This window comes from Schistocerca nitens, chromosome 5 (assembly GCF_023898315.1).
Source record: "Schistocerca nitens isolate TAMUIC-IGC-003100 chromosome 5, iqSchNite1.1, whole genome shotgun sequence".
Lineage (NCBI taxonomy): Eukaryota > Metazoa > Arthropoda > Insecta > Orthoptera > Acrididae > Schistocerca > Schistocerca nitens.
Window position 1 is genome coordinate 847,729,064 of NC_064618.1, and position 23,629 is coordinate 847,752,692.

Below are 23,629 nucleotides of genomic sequence, written 5' to 3' on the forward strand. Positions count from 1 at the left end.
TGTTATAGCAATCCAATGCTGAATACAGTGAGGAAAATGGTAACTCGGACTCCATACTGCTTTCAAATGGGAAAAAAACATATTAAATTACATTCACGTGTGTGGGTGTCTGTGTTGCTGTACATGTGAGCGTGTGTACTTAAATGAGAAGAAAAGCATTAGCTCGATAGCTTGTGAAGTTTCTGAGTTATTGTATGTTTCTATGCAACATAAATCAATCAACTACATGTAAGTGGCTTCAGTTCCCTCATTTTTGTTTATTGTTTCAATTCTGCAATTTCTTTTTGTGTAATAGAACATACTTCAACAGTATTTGAAAGTACAGCTGAATATACACTTGCTTCAAAGATTTACAGTTATATTTTTTGAACATTTCTTTGCACAACACAAAATTAATACATAAATATGTTTTTTCTTTCAAAAATAAAATATGTCACAGATATGCAATACAACAAACTGTCACAGAGGTTTTCAGTGTCTGTTGATTCAGACACATAAGTTTCTGTCACTTTACTGCAAAGAGATTTCATTTTGTAAACTGCATTATCCTTTTTTCTTAAAAGTCCAAAATAATGCTGCTAAAAAAGATTATGACTGTTATATTCATCATTTTATTAAGCATATCTTTCATTGTTTTTAGGAAGTATAAGAATGATAGCCTCCAACTCTTCCAAAACATCCAGTTTCTTTCCCATGCTTTCAGCATGTAAAATGTTTAGCCTATCATTTATTTAATTTTCCGAAGTTCTACAAATGGTCCACTGTTACTGATTTTCCTAAATGGTTCAAAAGAAATATGTCCACATTCTCTTTGACACATGCCTGGTAACACCTGCCTCTCTGACAAGTTAATTTGCAGTAAGAGCTAAAACAACTGCTCTCTGCAACATTACTCTGCCACTGTTTATAATGTGGCATTGAGATGTGTTGTGCATAATGATATCAGCATCTATCTTCTGTGTTTATGAAATACACAATGTTGCATATATATAGATGTAAAACTTTACAGTAACTGAACTTCCATGTGGACATTCAAATAACTTCACAGGAAGTTTTGAACTGATGTGATATAAATGTAGTAATTTCAGAATATTTTTGTAACAAACACTGAAATAACCAAAGTATACTAGGACTGTAAGTGCCATCTGAAGATGAACCCACAATGTATGACTTGTGCTAGGCATAAATAAAACATGTTTTATGACTGAAGTTGATTTCATTTAGAACTGAATCATGGGACACAGTTACAATCGTAGTCATGTATCTCATGGATAAGATGAAAAAACTACACAGAGACACATGCAAACAAAGAATGAAATACATTATCATGATCCAATAGTGAGCTGACTTGTAAGCTTCCGAACAAAGCTTTCTTCAGAAAAGAGAAACACACACATGTTCACACCAGCAAGAACACCTCACAAATACGTGATCACTACCAGCAGCCAGGCTGAGGCACAGCAGAGTAAGATTGGGGGAAGAGGAATTGGCATTGCCTGGCATAGTATGCAGGGACTGCAGATGGCAGGCCAGGGCTGACAGGCTCAGCACTGGGAGGCTGTGGGGGATGGACAGGAGGGGGAAAATGAGGAGTGGAAAGGAGAGGAGCAGGAAAAGGGAAAAGACTGGATGCTTCGCAGAGAGCAGTGAACAGTGAGGGTGACGGAAGGTGAATTGTGAGGAGGTGATAGCACAGAGGGGCCAGAAATAGCTGGGTGGGATAGTGGGTTACAGTAGGCTGAAGCCAGAATGATCTCAGGAATGGTGAATAATGTTGCAAGGATAACTCCCGTCTGAGCAGTTCAGAAAAGATGATGGTGGAGGGGAGGTTCCAGATGTCCCGCATTGTGAAGCAGCCACTGAAATCAAGTACTTTATGTTCGGCTGCATGTTATGCCACAGGTTGGTCCAATTGGCAGTGGCCATTCATTCTGGTGGACCGCTGGCTGGTCATACCAATATAAAAACCAGAACAATGATTGCAGCAGAGCTGGTATATGGCATGGCTGCTGTGACAGGTGGCATATCTCTGATGCAGTAGGATACGTCTGTGACAGGATTGGAATATGGTGTCCCATGTGGGCAGATTAGGCAGGCCTTACACCTGGGTCTTCCACAGGGACGTGATTCCTGTGGCAAGGGATTGGGGTTGGGTGTGGCATAGGGATGGACTAGGATGTTCTGAAGTTTGGGTGGAAGACAGAACACTACTTTTGGAGGGGTGAGATGAATGGCCATTGTCAAACTGTGGCCAAGAGCAAAGTGGGTCACCCTGTGGCACGACATACATCTGTACAAAACATACTGGATTTCAATAGTGGCTTCACAACATGGACCCTCTAGATCCTCCCCTCCACTACCAGCTTTTCTGAACTGGGTGCAGATGAAAGTCATCCTTGCAACACATTCTCCGCTCCTGAAATCATACCAGCCTCAACTTACAGTAACTGACTGTCCCCTACCCTTCACACAACTGTTCCTGCCTCCTCTGTTCTGTCACCTCTTCACAACTGACCTCCCCTCATCCTCACTGTACACTGCTCTCTGCAAGTGCATCCAGTCTTTTCCCTTCCTTCTGCTCCTCTCCCTTCCACTGCCCATTTTTCTCCTTCTCTCCCTTCCACACAGCCTCCTGACTCTATGCCTGTCAGCTATATCCTGCCACATCTAGTCCCTGCATGCTCCGCCAGACAGCACCGATTCCAGTTCCCCCACTCGTATCCTGCTATCCCTCCCCCTTCCTCATCTGCTCTAGGTTGTTGCTCCTATTCAGCACATTTCTGTTGTAGTCTGGCCAGAAGTAGTGGTCACGTGTGAGCGAGTTGTGCCTGCAGGTGTGAATGTGTGTGTGTTTCTCTTTCCTGAGGAAGGCTTTGGCCGGAAGCTTATATGTAACAGTCTTTTCATCATGCTTGTCTGCAACTCCATGTGTCCTCTTTATGGTGAATAGCAATCTATTCTTTTCATATTATCATTGATATTCCAGGATGTATGTCCCCCCTCCCTCATTTCACCACACATCAGCTATCAACCTGGAAGTCAGACAGTAAATAGTTTAATCTGTAATATACCACACAATCGCTTTTTCACCATCTTTTGTCGATGTGCATAGGTCTTTATAAGGTGAGTTGCTGCTTTGCTTGGGCTCAGTCATTACTTTCTTCTCCTCATGTTAGCATAAAGACATCATTTCTTATCACTAGTAATGATGCAAGATAGGAATGGTCAGTATTGTTCATGAGCCAGTTGATGACGAGCAAGCACAGATGCACATGTGGCCATATGGTGATTTTTGCGATTTTGTCTTAGAGCAAGTTGTACCATACACCCAATTTTTCAACCTTCCCCTTTAGCTGTTCATGTCGCACAATGGTGGAATGATCACAGTTAGGGGACTAATGACCTCAGCAGTTGAGTCCCATAGTGCTCAGAGCCATTTGATCACAGTTCAGTGAATTTGCCAGGTCTCGAGTACACTGACGTGGGACATTGTGAGTTAACGTGTTTCAATGAATTTCATCGAACCCCAAAGGTCTTCCTGAATGTGGAGAGTCACTAATGGACTCAGACACAAGAATATGTCAGAAATGTTCTGATTTCTCCACTTGGCACACCATTAACAGCTCCACTCACTATTGCCAAATGATAAAATGACAATATAAACTTATGTACCATCCTCATACATCAATACCGGTACTGAAGATATTCTGAGGGCACATTTTAACTCTTCTATCATATAAAACATTTTTATTATTAGCCTTTTCTGTGTGATATTGTTTATACATGTGTTATGTTGATTGATAGACTGTCATAGTTTCTGACTGTGTTGGTCTTCTTTTCTATGTGTTGGACAGCTTAGAATGAAGTTAGTACATTAGTTGATATTTTTAGCTTCTTGAAATGTGGTCTAAAAGACTCATTATTTCTGACCCCATTGATGCATCTGATTACCTTCTCTTGCCAAATGAGAAGTTGTTTTGCTCCAGAAGAGTACCCCATAACAAAATGGCCTATGTCAAGTGGGTGTCGAAAAATTAATTATCAAATAGTGTCAAGTATATAACAAATATTCAAGGATAAATGTTACAAAATATGTCTGAAAATACAAAGGATTAAAAGCATCAAACAATATATTGATGAACATGGACCACTACAACATGCTTCACATGAAAGCAACACTCACCTTCAACTTTGAGAGTACAAGTTGATACAGCCTCTCCCAGTAAGTTTGTGGCTTTGCAGGTGTAAATGGCTGAATCATCAGCTCGTAATCCAGTGACAGACAAACTGACATGGCCAAAGTCAAATGTAGTCCTAAGTCTAGTGCCAGTAGCAAGTGGTTTTCCATTCTTGAACCATTCAACTCGAAGGTTTGGATCTGTGCGTGGCTCCACTTGTGCCTCCAATAAAATATTTTGACCTTCTACGAGTTTATCATGGCTGGTCAAATGAGTTGTGAAAACAGGTGCTTGTTGAGGTGCTGTATCTACAAATTGTGGAGGAACTTTATTCATTTCTGCCTCTTTCAGCTGAATCTTTTGCCATGCATCAGGTTGAAGAGTATCTCCAATAATTGATGAACGTGCTGAAATTAACAGAAAAAAATGTTTACTTATGTGATACCACATACTTCATAAATTGTACTTGTTAGTAAAGCAGTTTGATTTAAAATGTAGCATTTACGTTTGAAGTTATACCTATAGTGCAGCAATATATAGATGATTGATGATATCAGCATAGTGTGCACGTCTCTCTCTCTCTCACACACACACACACACACACACACACACAAACACTCACACAGTGGGAATGAACAGGATAAATAGGGGCAGAGGGGAGGTAATGAATGGAATCAGAAGCCCAACAAGATTACGGTAACTACAAGGAGGTAAATTACATGGATGAGATATCTCAACTATCAAATTTTCATGCCTGCTGACATAAGAATTGTATTTGTGTCATTACTCTTAGTAGTTCTAATCTTCTTAATTGCTTCATTCTTTTATAAACTGAGAATGAAGAAGTTACATAATTTCATGAAGAAATTGTTCAGTTATCTGGAAAGACACTTACTTTTTACTTTCAGTGATATTGAAGACACTGCTTCCCCAGCTTTATTTATGGCTTTACACATATAGACTCCAGAATCTTCACTAATTACAGAGTTAATATCCAAGTTCACATAACCAAAGTCGTGTGTGACATGGAAGCGAGATCCTGCAATGCACAGAAAAACATATCACATTGAACCCTACATGTTACGGCATTGTTCCCACAAGTTAAATGAAGATTTATTTATGAAATATTTTGATATACTACTGAAAAAAAATATTACTGTATATAGTTTTGTCTTACAAAGTGAAACTGTACCAACCTAATTTCAGCTCTGTCCCATTAATGTACCACTCAAATCGCATATTTGGATCACCTACTGGTACAACACGACACTCAAAATGTGCATGCTGTCCCTCCCACAGTTCAGATGGACCTGTGAGCACTTGTGTGAAGATGGGTTTGTCAAATTCACGTTCTGGTTGTTCTGGCCGTGCTGGTGCTTTCCCTTCTTCTAATTGCTGAATTCGTTTCATGCCTTGAGGATGTTGAGTTTCCAGTTGTATGTCCGCCTTTGCTGTAACAATAAAAAAGGAAACAGAGAATACTTCCAGTTCATTACTTCATTCTTGAACTATGTAATAAAGTCAGTTTACAGTAATACTTACTTTTTATTTTCATAGATGCTGTTGTCACAGCTTCACCAAGAGCATTTGAAGCCCTGCACATATACACACCATCATCCTCAGCCCTAACATGTGTCATATCCAATGCCACATAGCCAAAGTCATGTGTCTTCGTAATTCTTGAGCCTATAAATAAAAAACACAACAATTTAAATTTATTTATATCTATTAATAGACCATAAACAAAAACTTGCATTCAAATCTACACAGAAATTGCTGCAACAATATGGGACTGAAGGAAATGAATATGTTACATTATTAGTTTTGTAAATGAACTGAAGATCTCCAGTCACAATATGTATGTCCTGTCCAACAGCAAACTAAACAAGCAGCTAAAAATTTTAAAAAAATATAAAAAAGAGCAAAGACATTTATCTCCCTTGGCTGTTGCTCTCAGGTGACTGATTTGTAAAATGGAGATGTATTTACACATTGCTCTTAGGTGATTGATTTGTAAAAGGGAAATGTATTTCATCAGATGTATTTCCTCAGATGAGCATTCAGCAAACAACATTCTAATTTTTTGTTTTATAGCAGGGTTTCTATCATAAGTTCAGGACAGTAATAATTACAACATAGGTATCTGGACAAATATGAAGTCAGAAAAAAAGTAATTAATTTTCCCTCCTTCTTCCGGCCTTTCTAACATCTTCTTTCTGTCGTCTTTGACAGTGGAGAAAACCATTTTTTAGATATTTCATCTGGATGTTATATGTGTTTCTTTCCACTCTGAACACATTATCACTACCATCATGCAGTATATTCACAAATGTATAAGGGCTCTGTAATTTTACAGTTTAATTACTTCTTCCAAGTAAATGGGATCTATTCTGATATATCAACAAAACTAATGAATTTCTGAAAATATAATATAATTGGATGGATAAAAAAATTCTACATATCAAGTGGTGGCAGGAGAAAACACACATAAAAATTGAGAAAATGAGCAAGCTTTTGGATCCAGTGTTCCTTCTTTTGGCAGAAGGGATGGAAGAGTAATGAGGGAAAGGACTGGCGAAGTTTAGGTTCCAGGGAGAGTTACAGAAGAGTCACCCAGAAACCCTGATCAGGGGAGATTTACCAGCCAGGAATAGAAGGAAAGACTGATTGTTGGGGACTCCACTGGATGAGAACTGACACCTGAGAACTTCGAGGTAGAAGATAGGGCAATAAGCAAGAGACAGATTACTTACAAAATATCATGCGTGAGTTAGTAAGAGTGGACAGCTAAGTATATTACATGTAGTAGACAGGTGGAGGCAGGGGCAAAGAGTGGGGGGGGGGGGGGGGGGGACGACAGGTCAGAAAATGTAATATACAGAAAATAGAGTGAAGAAAGGAATAGTTACCAAAAAGAAATGCCAAGAGCTACGAATTGACATAACTTAAGGACAAGTGGGTGGTGAGAACCAATGACATTTTCTAACATCAGTTCCCATCTACATAATTCTGAGAAACTGGCATCAAGGGGGAGAATCCAGATGACACGTATGATGAAAGAGGCACCAAAGTCACAACTGTCATGTTGTAGAGCACACTCTACAATAGGATGCCCTCTGTCTATGCACTTTCATCTTACCTGATAACTCTATGGTAGTCATACCAATGTAGCAGAGCAAACAGTGTCTACATACAGTGGGTGTGTCATTTCACATGTGGCTCATCCTTTGACAGTATGTTCTGCCAGTTACAAGGCTGCTATAGGTGAACACAGGAGTGTGTATCAAGCAAATCTTACAGCGAGGACAGTCATGGGGGGTTGGGGGAGGGGGCGCAGGGCAGCGGGGTGTGATGAAAAGCTATTCTAAGTGTGATGAGCAAAATATCAGACAGAATGGACCTCATTTTAGGGCACGACTTCAGGAAGTCATAGCCTTGAAGTAGCCAATAAATAGATTCAAGACTAGGATAATGCTGAATGACAAGAGATGTACTCCTAGGTTGTTTTTTGGAGGCATCAGCAATACCAGGATTCGATGTGATGGCCCAGGAAATTTACTTTTTGAACTAGGCAGGTGGGGTAATTATTACATTTGCCTTGAATCCCAAGGCTGTATAGGAGGGAATATTTGACATGAAAAGAATGACAACTGTCAAGAATGTATTTAGAGAGTCCAAAAATTTTAACAGGTCAGCTTCACCATGATTCCATATGGCAAGGATGTCATCAATGTACCTTAACCACACCAGGGGCTGAAGGCTTATGGATCCTAGGAAAGCCCCCTCCAAGTGGCCCCTGAAAAGGTTGCCATAGGAAGTAGCCATCCTGTTTCCTATGGCTGTTCCCCTGATCTGTGTGTATGTCTGCTACTAGAAGGCAAAGTACTTGTTCATTAGTATAAAGTTGATTAAGATGAGGTGGAAGGACGTCCTAGGTTTGTAATCAGGTGGGTGCTGGTTGAGGTAGTGTTCAGCAGCAGATAGACCATGTACATAGGGACTGCTGGTATAGAGGGAGGTGGTATCAATAGTGACAAGCAAGAGGTATGGTGGGGGTGGGACGTCTGAAATCTGTGCCCATCCCACTCCCAGATGCCAGTTTCTTAGAACTCCAGATGTGGGAACTGGTGTTGCTGCGTGTCACTGTCACCTGGCCTTAATTTACACTAATATCTTTGGTCACAACATTCCCTTTCAGTAACTATTACTTTCTTTGCTCCCTATTGGTCTTCTACATATTTCATTTTCGGGCCTGTCTTTTTCTCCTCACCCACCACCTCCACATGTCTACTATGTGTAATTCATGAAGCATTCCCCTCTTATTTAACTCTTGCACAATGTTTTGTCAGTAATCTCTTGTCTTGCTTATTGCCCTATCTTCCATCTCTAAGCTCAGGGTTTTCAAATCTCATCCAGAACAGTCCCCAACAATGTCTTTCCTTCTCATCTCACCCAGTAAGTCTTTCCTGACCTAGAGTTCTGGACAACTTTTCCGTAACACTCCAACTTCCAAAACCTCATCAGACCTATTCCTTCATTGCTCCTCTTCCTTCCCCTCCAACACTTCTGCCAGAAGAAGGAGCCACTGGCTCTGAAGTTTGCACATTTCCGTAATTTTTATATGTGTTTTCCCCTGCCACTGTTTGGTGAGCAGGATACTATCCTGAGCAACATCAAAATTCTCTCATGATAGAATTTCAGCCAGTAAGGACTAAATCGCAACAGTCTTCAGTTGTAATTTTAGATTTTTTTAATGGTTGTATGGCTGTTAAATACCTAGAAAACTGAAGAAAAGGGAGACTCTCATAAGACACAAACGATATGTGACAATCAGCAAACAAGTTAGTTAAATTTTACTCACGAGTCTCGCCTTTCTTGTACTCTACCAAATAAATTAATTCACCACTAAGAAGTCTAACATTGTTCGAGACTTGTAAAACCTAAGTACAACTGTACATAAATTTGAATCTTAAATAGATTTGAATCTTACACCTTTTGAATCCATTTTGACTGGGTTAACTGTAACAGCCCCAGAATGGAAATATCACACACTTAACTTTGATTCTCGTAAAGCCATAAACATTTTGTATTTGCTCTTCATGATAAGACCTCCATAAAGTCACTATGCCAAAGTTTTTCTTTGCCTTAAGAATATAACTTACTTGTTTCAAGGGGTTTCTCATTACGGAACCACTCCACTTTGAGTGTGGGATCACCAACAGGTATCAGTCTGCATTCAAAGTGAGCCGTCTGCCCTTCCGCTATAGAGTCAATATTCTGTAAAGGCTGTGTAAACACAGGCCTTTGTCTAGTTGGCTCTGGAACCTCTGGCCTCTGGTATGGGACATGCTGCTCCAAGGCTCGAATTTTATCTAATCCTTCTGGTCGCTGGGACTCGAGCACAATGTTGCTTTTAGCTGTAACAAAAGTCACGTGTAATTTGTATCGCTACTATATGACAATAAATTAATGACATTTTACTGGATTGTTAATACATGAAAGGATGACAAAGTAGAGCTAAAAAGACTCACCTTTCAATATTTTGGAGATGTATGCTCCAAATATTAATTTGATGGAAATATTGGAAAACATTTTTCATAGATGTTAGGACAGTAAAAGCAATAAACAATACTTATCAATAAATACTGTGCAAATTACCAGTTAAGAGATTCAAAAGTATACTAAACAATGGAAAGTCAGGGTTGGAACATTATAGAATTAAAGTAAATCATTTTTTACAGTATATTCTTATCTTTTTGGGTAATAGGTGCAATCTGAGATGTTTTGTCATGAGTTAGCAAAAGTCAGAGGCAACTAATTTAAGACCATCACAGTAAAGAATAAGGTGTAGGAAAGTAAAACAGTTTCACTGATTTATGGTGATGTATAATTTCTTACTTTCTGTAGTAAATAAAAACATTATTATAACGTGAATAAGTAACAAATTCACTAATATGAAAAGGATAGATTGCTACTCACCAACCAGATGAGATGTTGAGTTGCAACAGGCACAACAAAAAGACTGCTAAACATGTGAGCTTTCGGCCAAAAGGCTTTCTTCCAAAGTAGACAACACACACACACATAACCACTGTCTCTGGCTGGCCTTGTGTGTGTGAGTTGTGCTTGCATGAATTTAGAAGGAGGCTTGTTGGCTGAAAGCTCACATGTTTAGCAGTCTTTTTGTTGTGCCTGTCTGTGACTCAGCAACTCTATATGGTGAGTAGCAATCTATTCTTTTCATAATATTTCATTATTCCATCCTGAATTTTCCATTGTTTGATTTCAGCAAGATCATTAATTCATTTTACACCTCAAACAAGAATACGAAGTCACTGAAACATTTTTTTTAATTGTTGTATTTGATTAAATATTAGTAAAGCCTATTTGATAAGACTACTCTTGAAATTCTAGGTGTAATTTAACTCGTGCAGTACCATTCCATTTCTCCACTGTAATCCAGAATCTGTCCCTACACATAGGCGTCATCATGTTTTGCTCGGATGCGGCACAAACTGATGAATCACTTTTTTTAAGACATTCAAATGAACTGCTTGCAAGATACTATTTCATTTATTTATATATGTTGTTACTTCACAAATCAATAAACATAATGAAATTCTTTTCCCATGACACGAAGTTTGCACTAGATGCATTTTTCAAGTGCTAACTAAACTGCATACATTGTAATTAGAAGAACAAAGGATAATCATAAATTACAAAATAAGCATTGAAAATGTAATACATAGGCAATAAACAATAAATTACAAAATCAAATGAAGATATTCTGTTTCATAATATCTGCAATTGGTGAAGACTGTCTTTAAACGAAGTGTGAGTATTCAATAATATAGAAGTTTAGTATTAACTATTTCATTTTTCAGTATTATTATTAGTATTCTAGACTTTAACTTACCTGTCACACGTAAAGTAATTGTAGAAGTGCACTGTCCAAGGGCATTGATGGCCTTGGCAGTATATTCTCCAGCATCTTCAGGAACAGCATGGGTTATATCAAGTGCCAAATAACCAAAATCAAAAGTGATATGGAAGCGTGATGCTGAAGGAAGAGGTTTACCATTGTGATAAAACTCTATACGCAGATTTGGATCATGCAGAGGTTCCACTTGGGCTTCAAAGTGTGCTGTCTGCCCTTCAAATATTTCTGTTGTGCCCTGGAGGGAAAGTATGAAGATAAATAAAGACACTGTCACAAAATGAAATAACTCATATAAAACATTTAAAAACACAATTATTTAAAACAAAAAAAAACATTCTACTTCTGTTGTTCCTCAGTATTTAATATTCATTAACCATCAATTGCCACGTCATACAATTAATGTGAAGATAACAATAAAGCTCACCCTAAGTTCTGTTACAAAACGTGGCGGGGTGACTTCAGGTTCCTCCACTTCAAGTCGAGCAGGCCGACCTTGTGCTTCAAGTTCTTGGATTTTCTGTAAGCCTTCAGGATGCTGAGATTCTAAATAGATACTACGGCGAGCTAAAACAAAATGTTATCCACATTTGTATCACTTGATGTCCTTCATCATATCAGATTTTTGAAAGACACGTAAATTGCAATGAGAAATTAGTGTAGAAAACACATACCATAAAATCAGGTACAGCAAATAATGTGACAGCTAAAATTGGATAATTTACACAAAAAAGTGAATTCCTGGTGAAACTAACTGATTTATTCTGAGAAAATGAAGTAACCAATCCCCCCCCCCCCCCAAAAAAAAAAAGGAAAAGGAAGCAGCACTACGTGACTTTCTTGGCTAGAATCACAAATTTAGGCATCTCATCATCATTAAATCAAATAAATTATGCCTCATGTGGCCATATGTGATTAATACATTTACAAGCTCTTTCTGTTTTCTTTTAATTTATGCTTCCTTTTTCAGTTCCTTTTTGATCTGATTACATCATTGCATGGAAGTAAGGTTGTGGGCAAAATATCAAAATGAATATGTATTCCAGAGGTTGTTTGCACCCTGAAAACCACAGACTTCAAGTTTGCTGGGGGACTGTTTCACTAGAAAAATGATGTAATATTACGTGAATATCCAACTGTTTAAAGGTACAATACTAAACATGAACATGAAACTAACTAACTTACATCATGTTTTTAAAATTGGACTTTTAAACACACATGTATGCATACAATATTACAGCATTTTCTAGTGGAACAATCCCACTGCAGATTTGGAGTCAATAGTTTTTGGAGTGCAAAAAACCTCTAGAATTTCATATTCATTTAGATCTTTTGCCCACAACTTTGCTTCCATGCAACAATTCATAGTACACTGAGTGCAAATGCACATAAATATACATTTATTCCCAAAAATCAGTTACATTTCTAACAGCAGCTAACATGCTGTTAATTTTAATATTCTTTCTGTTCAGTACTCTGAGAGCTTCAATGAAAAACACCAGTTTAACGCACTCACAAAATAGTTTGAAAATGTAACTCAGAGCAATTTTTATAGTCCAATTTTTAAAAATTCCACAGAATACTGAAGTCATTTTTGTGCACATTCAAAAATTCCATGGAAACTTCAGTATAGTGGCATATACTTCACTCTCATGTTTCTTGGGAAGGGCAGTACCATATTTACTCAAATCTAAGCCGCACTTTTTTCCTGGTTTTTGTAATCCAAAAACCTGCCTGCGGCTTAGAATCAAGTGCAAAGTAAGCGGAAGTTCTGAAAAATGTTGGTAGGTGCCGCCACAACTAACTTCTGCCGTCAAATATACGGAGTGCCACACAGGCATGCTTTGCAGGCATAAAGATAAATACTAGCGCCAAAACCTCTGCGTCAGTAAATAAATTTAAAAAAAGGTACAAGAATGTAAATATTATGCCATGTATTCTTTCGTGTTTGCTGCTATCTCATTTAAATGCTGTCTGCCTAATAAACTACAAAACTAGTGTGAAACAGCGGAAGAACATACATACCATGTCATGTTTATATTCGTATTATTCTTATGCTGAATAGTGATAACCAGACATTAAGCACGGCAACTGACTAGATTTTTAAATCTAAGATGACTCTAATTTCTGTGCAGAATACAATGTACTAAAGAGGCGTCTGCGAATATTTTCTAACGGAGAAAAATTTTCACTAAACTCTCGTTCATAACATCTTCTATCATACGCAGTTATTATTTGGTTCTTGTTGATCATCATCAAAGAAAGCAGCAGTGTAAATAACAACAAATAGCAGTTCTTGCCATTGTTTCGCCTATGAGACAATTCCTCTCTTTTTTTTATTGTAAGCCACAGTATCACGCACAAAAGCAAGCCATGCCGCAAGCGGCGACAGGTCGTAAACACTCATTATCAGAATGCGACAAACAATGCATGACACAGCACAATAATGCATTTTCAGCTTAGAGTGACATAAAAACCCATAACCAACCAAGAGAACGGCACTTGTCAGGTCAAAGCAAAATAAGCAATCGATTCAAACCAGATGAAGCACATGAAAAAGGAAGGGTACCCGTATAAATACGGACGGAGCACCTGACACATAGCAATGGCTGCTTGGTAAAGCTTAACTGTTAAGCTTACGACTCAAACCAAACTACTGTAGCTGTATCTTCATCCATTCGACTTAAATTGTGTCTCACATTACAATGGACCAACTTTATTTCGATTTGGAGGTGTGGTCTAAAACTTTTCTCTCCCCTTGAATTTCGAGTCTCAAATTTCAGGTGCGGCTTAGATTCGAGAATCCCCCCGCCCCATTCGAGTAAATACAGTATTACAGAGCATAATACAAATTTCCGTAAATAACTGCAGGCAACTCTAGTCATGAATTTTAACTGCACAGCAAAAAACTATCAGCTTTAGGCTATTGTAAAAAGGATGTCATCTTCTGAGGGCATTGAGGCAAATATAAGTTATACAATGCAAAGAAAACTGTACAATATGTTCAACAAAGTTGACCAGAATTTTCATCACCAAGCTGTTCATATCAATGATGAGCAAAGGATACGACTTTTTGTAAGTTAATAACACACTTTTCAAGAGAGTGTACACTGAGTTACAGTGAAGTGAAATAGAAACTGTAAACGGTACCAAAAGGTAATGAATAGTGAACAGCACAGTATTGGGAGATAAACAATTGTATATGAGAGAAAGGAATTAAGTAGAACATAGAAGGTGAACTGCAACTGGCAAACATTAAGAGAAAGAAATACAGACAACACGTGGTTTCAACAAATAATTCCATTTTGATGTACTTTCCAAATTACATCATTTTATTCCAAAAACTACAAACTACAACTCCAGCTCAGGTTAGCCCACTGTAAAGATGTTAAAAGCTTACCTCCAACTGTTATCTGGCAAGTATTCACAGCTTCTCCCACCAAATTTGTTGCTTTACACATATAAGTTCCAGAGTCCTCTGCATATGTGTACAGAATATCAAGAGCAACATAACCAAAGTCATGTGTAGTACGGAACCTGTGACCTGTTTTTATGGCAATTCCATTCACAAACCATTCAATCTTGAGATTAGGATCATTTATAGGTTCTACACGACATTCCAAATGAGCATGTTCACCTTCCTTCAGATTTTCTAAGCTGAAAATGAGAGGAAAAATTGTTATGTAAATACTGTGTACCAGGCATTAATAGAATATTTCACATTTTAATTAATTTCTAAGTATTTCTAATACTTCAAATTATGCACAGTTGTTACTGGTGTTAATTTTGTGTACCTGACAAGTGGAGTAATGAACACAGGCTTTTGCATTTCAGGTTCAACTTCTGGTTTTTGAGGCCTCTCAAATGTTTCCAGGTCTTTTATTTTCTTCAAGCGGTTTTCATCAAGAGTATCCAAGTAGAGGCCAGATTTAGCTACAAAAAAAATTTTTTTCATTAAGTTAATAGCATAATTTTCTTCAATTATTTCAGTTGTGTCTATCACTTTATATCAGGAAACATATACTTAATGCAAACAGGAATACATGTTAACTTACTTTATTCACACTTTAAATACTCACGGAAAAATATGTGAAATTTTGGTCTTGAAAAGATGCATATAAAGGGTCAAACAATGGAAAATCCAGGCTGGAACAATGACAATATTATGAAAAGGACAGATGTTGAGTTGCTGACAGGCACAACAAAAAGACTACTAAACACGCAAGCTTTCAGCCACAAGGCATTCCCCTGAAATGTACAACATACACACACACATTCGTACAAATGCAGCTCACATATGCATGATGACTGTCTCTGAATCTGGGTCTGAGTCTGGCCTCGGCAACCAGACACAGTGGTCATGTGTGTGTGTGTGTGTGTGTGTGTGTGTGTGTGTGTGTGTGTGTGTGTGTGTGTGATTGTCTATTTCTGAAGAAGGCCTTCGTGTCGAAAGCTTATGTGTTTAGTATTCTTTTTGTTGTGCCTGTCTGTGATGCAGCATCTCCGCTACTATATGATGAGTAGCAACCTATCCTTTTCATAATATTGTCACTGCACATGAAGAGACTCACTTTCAATGAATAATGAAGAAAATTGGTGGAACAGATAACAACAAGGACAATCGACACCACAAAGATCATATTAAAAAGGCACAAGAATTGATTTGAAATTCCTATCTGCAGAATAAATACTCTGGAAAATAAGAACTACACTGTTACACCACAAACTTCAGGTGCATACATTACCACTTCACCAACGGAATTCCAAAGAGATTTGACTCTACTTATACAATGTTTAAGTTGGGTTCTGCATTTTTACCTCCCTCGAATCGCTCAAGTACCTCAATAATCCTGTTTTTGTTCTCTTTAATCCCTCTAGTACTTTTTCCAACTCTCAATCTAAGCTCTCCTTTATCCTTGCTTTCCAGCAAGCATTTCCTACCTGGCTGCACCCCGATTAATTTTTCTGATTTATTTTCATCATGTCTTTGGCTTTTATTAATCTTTGCCAATGAGACAGTCAATGTATTTGAAATGAAGTGTTTAATTCCACACAGTTGGCTAATTTCAACTGTTTGGTGCATTTCAAGTGCATGTTTTCATCTTCTGGCATGTATGGCATTATCCCGTAATAAAGAACCAAACATGAAATAATACAGTACTGGTATTCCAAGAAAATTTACATCCCGAAAAACACACTGAAAAGCTTAATATCAGGTCAAGGCCTACTTTGCTGAGAATCTGGACATACAAATGTGTACTTCAAGTATGCACTTTAACTGTGCACTTTTTAGTATTGCTCACTAAATTCCAATGGTCTTGGAGTATGTCTGAGGTTTTGTTTCTTTTATGACATAATGTAAGATCTTCTAATGTTTTACATGTACGAACATATGGACTTCCTACATCATCGTAGCTGCACAAGTGGGATGATGCCTGTTATCTGGCAATTGCTGAAACAAACCTATTTGTAATAGGTCATGGGAAAATATTTATCAAATGGTGATTTGAAAAGCATTACTTTCAAACTAAATTTCCTTTTATGCAAGTTGACCTATGTGTGAGAATGTACAGTGAATTTCTTAAATCACTGAGAATGTGACTCTCATTTAAAAATCAACTTTTTGATGATGAGGCATTTATATAAATTTCAAGCCCAAAAGATCAGACATTTATATGTCGTTATTAAAAATTTTCCTGGCACATTTGTGTGATATATCTTAAAGTGCAACAAGCACAAAAAAGATCAGCATTATATGTGAAAGCTCAACTTCTCTTGCAACTTATTAACCTTAGAGACCAATATTATATGTGAAAGCTTTGCTTTTCTTGTAGAAGCACTATGTATATTAATTTAAACCATTAAATTTTCCTGTTTGTGTGTTTGCGCTACTCGACAATGATGTTGCTATTGGCTGACTACATTCTATGTCCTATGATTTGAATAACTAATGTCATCAGCTGGTGAGATCACATGACGTGAGCTTTGACTGGCATACAAAAGCAGATTGCAATCTTGATTTCAATGCTTCGGAAAGTAACATGCGGTGTTTGGCAGAATTTGAATTTATACTTTTTCAATAAGAAAAAATGCAGTGTAAAGGTTGCTGCACATCAAAGATCTTTCCAAAACGTGTTTTTTCCCTGATTTTCATTTTCTAAATTGCTGTTAAATTCTACACCAGTGTATACAACCATAACCATTCAAAGGATTGATAAGTTTTACAGTTCTGAAGTAAAATATACTATCATTTAACTCGGAAAGAGTGTATTTTCACTTGTGAGAAAGTGTATTTTTAAACGGGAAATCCAGGAGAAATTCAGGAGTTTTTTTTCCTTGTCTGCATATACACCCTGTTGTTACATGCCAGAAAATAAACATATGCAGATCTAAAATCTGAAATTTAAAAAACTTTTGCATTTATTTAAATTTAAATAGGTCACTGTAAAGATTTTTTCCCAGTGGATATGATATTTACTTCTGCCAACATAAAGAAAGCATTCACGTACATGAAAAGTTCGTGTTGCTTATAATAGACATTTTTGTTACTCTAGGGACAACATAAATCTACAAATTACCTTCAACAGTAACAGAGCATGTAGTAACAGCCTCTCCAACTGCATTACGTGCCTTACACATATATGTGCCTGAATCTTCAGCATATGCATACAGGATATCAAGTGCCACATATCCAAAATCATAAGTTGTCTTGAAACGATGACCTGTAAGGAAATAAAAAAATGTGAAGAATTTTTTTATTAATTATGCCAACAACTGAATGCTACACATTCTATTTGTCTTACAAATAGCTTCTGTTTATCTCTAACCACTTCCAAATTGATGGATTAACAACTTCACTACAAGACTAATTCTGATATTATTAAAAAATGCATGTGTTTTGGTCATTTGTGGCACTTTTTAAAAAAGATATGCAACAGCAGTCTCTAGACAAATTTACTGATGAAAGGCGTTAGAACAATACTGAAAGAAGTGTCCTGTCATCAGTTTTTTAGCCTCACATGATATTTAGTCAGTTTTGCCTTGTATTGTTGTTGTTGTTGTTGTTGTTGTCTTCAGCATGAAGAATAGTTTGATGTAGGTCTTCACACTAGTTTATCCTGTGCAAGTTTCATCATCTCAGCAAAACTTTCACAACTCACATCCATTTCAACTCACTGTTTTCAAGTGTTCCTCCCACTTCCTTGTATAACCAAATTAACTATAAGTGGATGCCTCAAGAAGTGTTCTAAAAGTCTATACATTCTTTTTGATAAGTTATACCATGAAGCTGTTTCCTCCTTCATCTGATTTAGTTTCTTTTCATTAATTACTAAATCCACTCATCTAATCTTCAGCATTCTTCTGTGGTTCCATTTTTCAAAAGCTTCCAGTCTCTTCTTGCTTGAATGGTTTATCATCCATGTTTCACTTTCATATAAAGCTACACTCCAAACATAATCTATCAGAAAAGACTTTCCAACATTCAATGTAATATACTCTCCTTTTTCAGAAAAAACTGTGCCTGACATGGTCATTCTGCATTTTACATCATGTTTATTTCTGCCGTCATCAGTTACTTTGGTTCCCAAATAGCAAAACATGTCTACTAATTTCTGCATCTTCTCCTATTCTGATTTGCCAAGTATCAACTGACTTAATTTGACAACATTCCATTATCCTTATTTTTCTTTTATTGACCTTCAGCTTACAACCCCTCTTCAGGACACTATCCATTTCATTCAGTTGGTCTTCAGAGTCTTTTCTGCAACTCTGGCAGAATTACAATGTCATTGGTAAACCATAAAGATTTTATTTCTCCTCCTTGAACTTTAATGCCTTCTCCAATTTTATCCTTAGGTTACTAAATTCAGATAGATTAATTTGAGGGATAGGTCACAACCCTGTCTCAATAATTTTGTATTAATGCCTCCCTCTCATGTCCTTTGACTCTTACAACTGCAGTTGGGATTCTGTACAAGTTGTAGGTAATTTTTCTCACTCTGGTCCCCCCCCCCCGATAGCTTAAGGACTGCAGAGAGTACAAATGCCATGAATGTAGCTTCATCTTTCTTGAAACTGTCTTCTGTGATAAGTTTTAGTGTCAGTATTGCCTACATTTCTCTGGGATCTAAACTGATCTATCCTGGGTTGGCTTCTACTAAATGTTCCATTCTTCTATAAATAATCCATTTTAGCATTTTGCAGCCAGGATTTATTGAACTTACGGCTTGGTAATACTCACATCTATCAATATCTCCCTTCTTTGGTGCTATGATTATTACATTGCTCCTGAAGTCTGAGGAGATTTTTTGTGCCTCAAAGTAGTTTTTCCAGTGTCAGTTCATCCAAGTATCTTAATTATTCTGAGGGAAACTTGCCTACTCTCACTGCTCTGTTTCGAGTTATGCCTTTTAGTGTTCTTCTCAGTCAGTTTCTTGAATTAACTAGTACATGAGTGGAGTATTGGAGGGCAGCATGGAGGGTAATAATCGTTGAGGGAGACCAAGAGATGAATACACTAAGCAGATTCAGAAGGATGTAGGCTGCAGTAGGTACTGGGAGATGAAGAAGCTTGCACAGGATAGAGTACCATGGAGAGCTGCATCAAACCAGTCTCAGGACTGAAGACCACAACAACAACAACAACATGAGTGGAGAATCAATAGATTACTAGTATTGTGTGATTTAATATTTTGTGTGTTCACTCAGCACTACATATTGTACTACCACAATTCGCACTCAAGGAAACAGGCTAAAAATTCCTTCCAATACAAAAAATTAGTACAGAAAAATAAGAAGAGAACTCATACTTCCAGCTCTAAATAAAACTAGCTTTACACACATACAAATAATGAATTAACAGCATAAAAAGTTGGCTTGTATTGACGTCTTACCTTGAGGAATGGGTCTGCCATTGCAGAACCACTCAACACGCATTGTAGGGTCATTGACTGGTGTAAGTGTAGCCTCCAAGTGAGCACTCTGTCCTTCAGGCAATCGATCAATATTTCGTAATGGCCGTCCAAATTGTGGTTTTTCAGCTATCACCTGTTCTTCAACAGCTGCACGTTTGTAGCGGGAATCATCCTCCAAATACTGAATCTTTTGCAATGCGCCTTCATGTTGGGTGTCCAAAATGATTGATGAACGGGCTGTTAAAAAAATTCCCCATAAATATCTTACAGTATAATGTATTGATGAGTGTTTAATTTTCTCTTCTAGTTCTCAGAACAGAAAACTTCTTAATCTTTTAATGAGTAATGATGATTATTATTCATTATTTTCTGATAACAGATATTTAAATTTTCTGCCTGAGAAAATATTTAGAACTGTCATTTAAAATTATAAGGATTATTTCTCATATTCAGTTTTGTAGTATTTTACTTTACAGCATCCCACCCAAAGTTTAACTCCAAAATATGAGAGAGTAAGTTTTCTTTACTCATGTGCATTCCAAAGTCTCAAGATCAGATGCTGTTGAAACAGGTACATGTAAAATTCCAGTAAGAAGAGGAAACAAACGTTTAAAAATTTTATATTATGAAATAAGGAGTTATTTGAAAAGTACACAACCAAAAAACTGTCCTTCATATTTTCAAAAAATAAAGTGCAGAAACGGTTTATTTATCACAGTTCTACTATGAATAGCCTAATTAAAGACACTATATTAAATATTTAAAAGATTTGGAAACTGCCCATACTTTAAGACAGTAAACTTACATTTGACATTAACTTTTATGGATGATGAAGCCTGCCCCAATTTATTTGTTGCTTTGCAAGTGTATTCTCCAGAATCTTCTGGATAAACAGTAAGTATATCAAGTGCAGCAAATCCAAAGTCATAAGTAGTCCGGAAACGGTGACCTGTTCAGTACAAAAAAAGAAAATGAAAGCAACAATCAACAATCTTATGGTACAATAATTCAGCAAATACGTAACACACAGAATCAGAAAATGGCAGAAACCTCTTCCTGCATATAACAGGAATCCATTAGATAGCAGCAGACAATCAAAACATTTGAGAGAAACTATTAATAATGTCACATACTAAAACAATTTTTAGAAGTTTAATTATATAATAAATTAATGGCTATTAAGTTAAAACAAAAACTTATGTTGCAAAGACAAGACTCAGAAAGAAAGCAGCAAAAATGGTTTCCAAACAAACAAAAAGCAAATAGAAAATCAGTTATAAGAATCTACTCCATATGTGTGAAACAATTTACCTAGTTGTAGTGGTTTTCCATTGTGGAACCATTCAACACGCATGTTGGGATCTGGATATGGTTCAATGCGGCATTCGTAATGAGCACTGTGACCTTCAATTAGCTCTGTGGGTCCATTAAGTTGAGCTGTAAACTTTGGTGGCTGAGTTACAATAATCTCCTCCTCTTCACGCCGTTGATACCGTGATGTATCTTCAAGCTGCTGAAGTTTCTGCAGTGCAGCCTCATGTTGGCTCTCCAGAAGCAACGATGCTTTGGCTGCAACAACGTTGCACTGATAATTCTATTTCTTACAAGAAGCATTTGGAATGATTACATAGAAATAATCTAATTAAACATTTACTCACCAAACAGTGACAGAACACACACATAAAAGACTGTTGTGTTGGCAAGCTTTTGGAGCCAGTGGCTTCTTCTTCAGGCAATAGGGTTGAAGGGGAAGAAGTAGGGTGAAGGACTGGAGAAGTTTAGGAAAATGGGTAGATTTTGGGGAAGTCACCCAGAACTGCGGATCAGGGGAGACTTACCGTACAGGATGAGAAGGGAAGACCGATTGTTGGGGACTTCATCGGATGATATTTGAAAACCCAGTAGCTTAAAGGTGAAAGACAGGGTAATATGCAAGACAGAGATTACTACTAAAACATAGTGCATGAGTTAATGTTTTAGTAGTAATCTCTGTCTTACAAATTGCCCTGTCTTCCACCTTTAAGCTCTCAGGTTTACAAGTCTCGTCCAATGCAGTCCCAAACAACCAGTTTTTCCTTCTCATCTCATATGGCAAGTCTCCCCCCTTACCCGCAGTTCTAAGTGCCTTTCCCGAAATCTACCCATTTTCTTAGACCTCTCCAGTCCTTTTCCTTCACCCTTCTTCCTCCACTTCAAACCTTCTGCTTGAAGAAGGAGTCACTGGCTCCAAATGCTTGCCAATCGCAACAGTCTTTTATGTGTGTGTTCTGCCACCACTTGGTGAGTAGATTTTTTATCTATCCAATTAAATAATTTTATCATTAATTGATTGTTTTCATTGTTATAATTAAACATTTGTTAGTATACTAAATTCTTACATTTTGTCTTAATCAGTGCTTTTCACATCTTTGTTTCCTTGGTTGTAACTTTTCAGCCTAAACAGCGGAAGTCTATCTTGTTTCAGATTCAACAACATAATATTCATTATTTCATAGTCCCTATTTTCCCCTTGCCCTGAGCAGCATCTTTCTTAATCAAGGGTCATAGATGCACCTCTAAAATACTAAAAAGTACAATTCAAAGATTCCCTTAGTAAGACAAATATAAATGCAAACGCCACAGTTGTATTTTGAAGCAGAGATCCTCACCAGAGAACCTATCTAGCACACATGTGCTGTGGGCAACATGAAAGCCATTAAAAACTTTGTCACAACTCTTTGCAGGCCGACATAGGACTCTATTTAGCTGCTGTTTACGGTATCTATACAGATAGAGTTCACATTTATGCAATTTACAATACTTATACAATAAAAATAATTACCTATTTTTTGCAAGAATATAAACATATTTTTATGACAAACACTCCTTGCAAAAAATAGGTAATTATTTTTATTGTATAAGTATTGTAAATTTCATAAATGTGAACTCTATCTGTATAGATAAACAGCAGCTAAATAGAGTCCTATGTCGGCCTGCAAAGAGCTGATTAGTTATTGCAACAATTTAATACTACAGATCTCCTTGCACATTAAAAAGTAAAATAAAGAAAGAAAATAAAACATAAGAATAAAAGCAAAAAGTTGTTTTCTTTTTGCTTTAGGAAAGTGCTATAATTCTTTTCTATCTATTTCAAAACACAAAATTATCCTAGATATCAGAAAAAAGCATGCTGTCTAACACTCCTGGAAATTGAAATAAGAACACCGTGAATTCATTGTCCCAGGAAGGGGAAACTTTATTGACACATTCCTGGGGTCAGATACATCACATGATCACACTGACAGAACCACAGGCACATAGACACAGGCAACAGAGCATGCACAATGTTGGCACTAGTACAGTGTATATCCACCTTTCGCAGCAATGCAGGCTGCTATTCTCCCATGGAGACGATCGTAGAGATGCTGGATGTAGTCCTGTGGAACGGCTTGCCATGCCATTTCCACCTGGCGCCTCAGTTGGACCAGCGTTCGTGCTGGACGTGCAGACCGCGTGAGACGACGCTTCATCCAGTCCCAAACATGCTCAATGGGGGACAGATCCGGAGATCTAGCTGGCCAGGGTAGTTGACTTACACCTTCTAGAGCACGTTGGGTGGC

At 37.4% G+C, this 23,629-nt stretch overlaps 1 protein-coding gene across 1 annotated transcript in view; it reads right to left on the reverse strand.

Annotated features, from left to right (window-relative positions):
* Positions 1-23,629, reverse strand: part of LOC126260755 (titin) — a 530,053-nt gene that overhangs the window by 382,330 nt on the left and 124,094 nt on the right. Inside the window, exons 30-42 of the mRNA XM_049958094.1 lie at positions 21,342-21,599; positions 20,836-20,979; positions 20,010-20,267; positions 17,694-17,837; positions 14,910-15,048; positions 14,516-14,772; positions 11,543-11,682; positions 11,095-11,353; positions 9,341-9,595; positions 5,721-5,864; positions 5,375-5,629; positions 5,074-5,217; positions 4,184-4,585 (exon numbers count right to left, since the gene is read on the reverse strand). Coding sequence (XP_049814051.1) covers positions 4,184-4,585; positions 5,074-5,217; positions 5,375-5,629; positions 5,721-5,864; positions 9,341-9,595; positions 11,095-11,353; positions 11,543-11,682; positions 14,516-14,772; positions 14,910-15,048; positions 17,694-17,837; positions 20,010-20,267; positions 20,836-20,979; positions 21,342-21,599 — 2,799 coding nt within the window. The remainder of the gene's footprint in view (positions 1-4,183; positions 4,586-5,073; positions 5,218-5,374; positions 5,630-5,720; positions 5,865-9,340; positions 9,596-11,094; positions 11,354-11,542; positions 11,683-14,515; positions 14,773-14,909; positions 15,049-17,693; positions 17,838-20,009; positions 20,268-20,835; positions 20,980-21,341; positions 21,600-23,629) is intronic.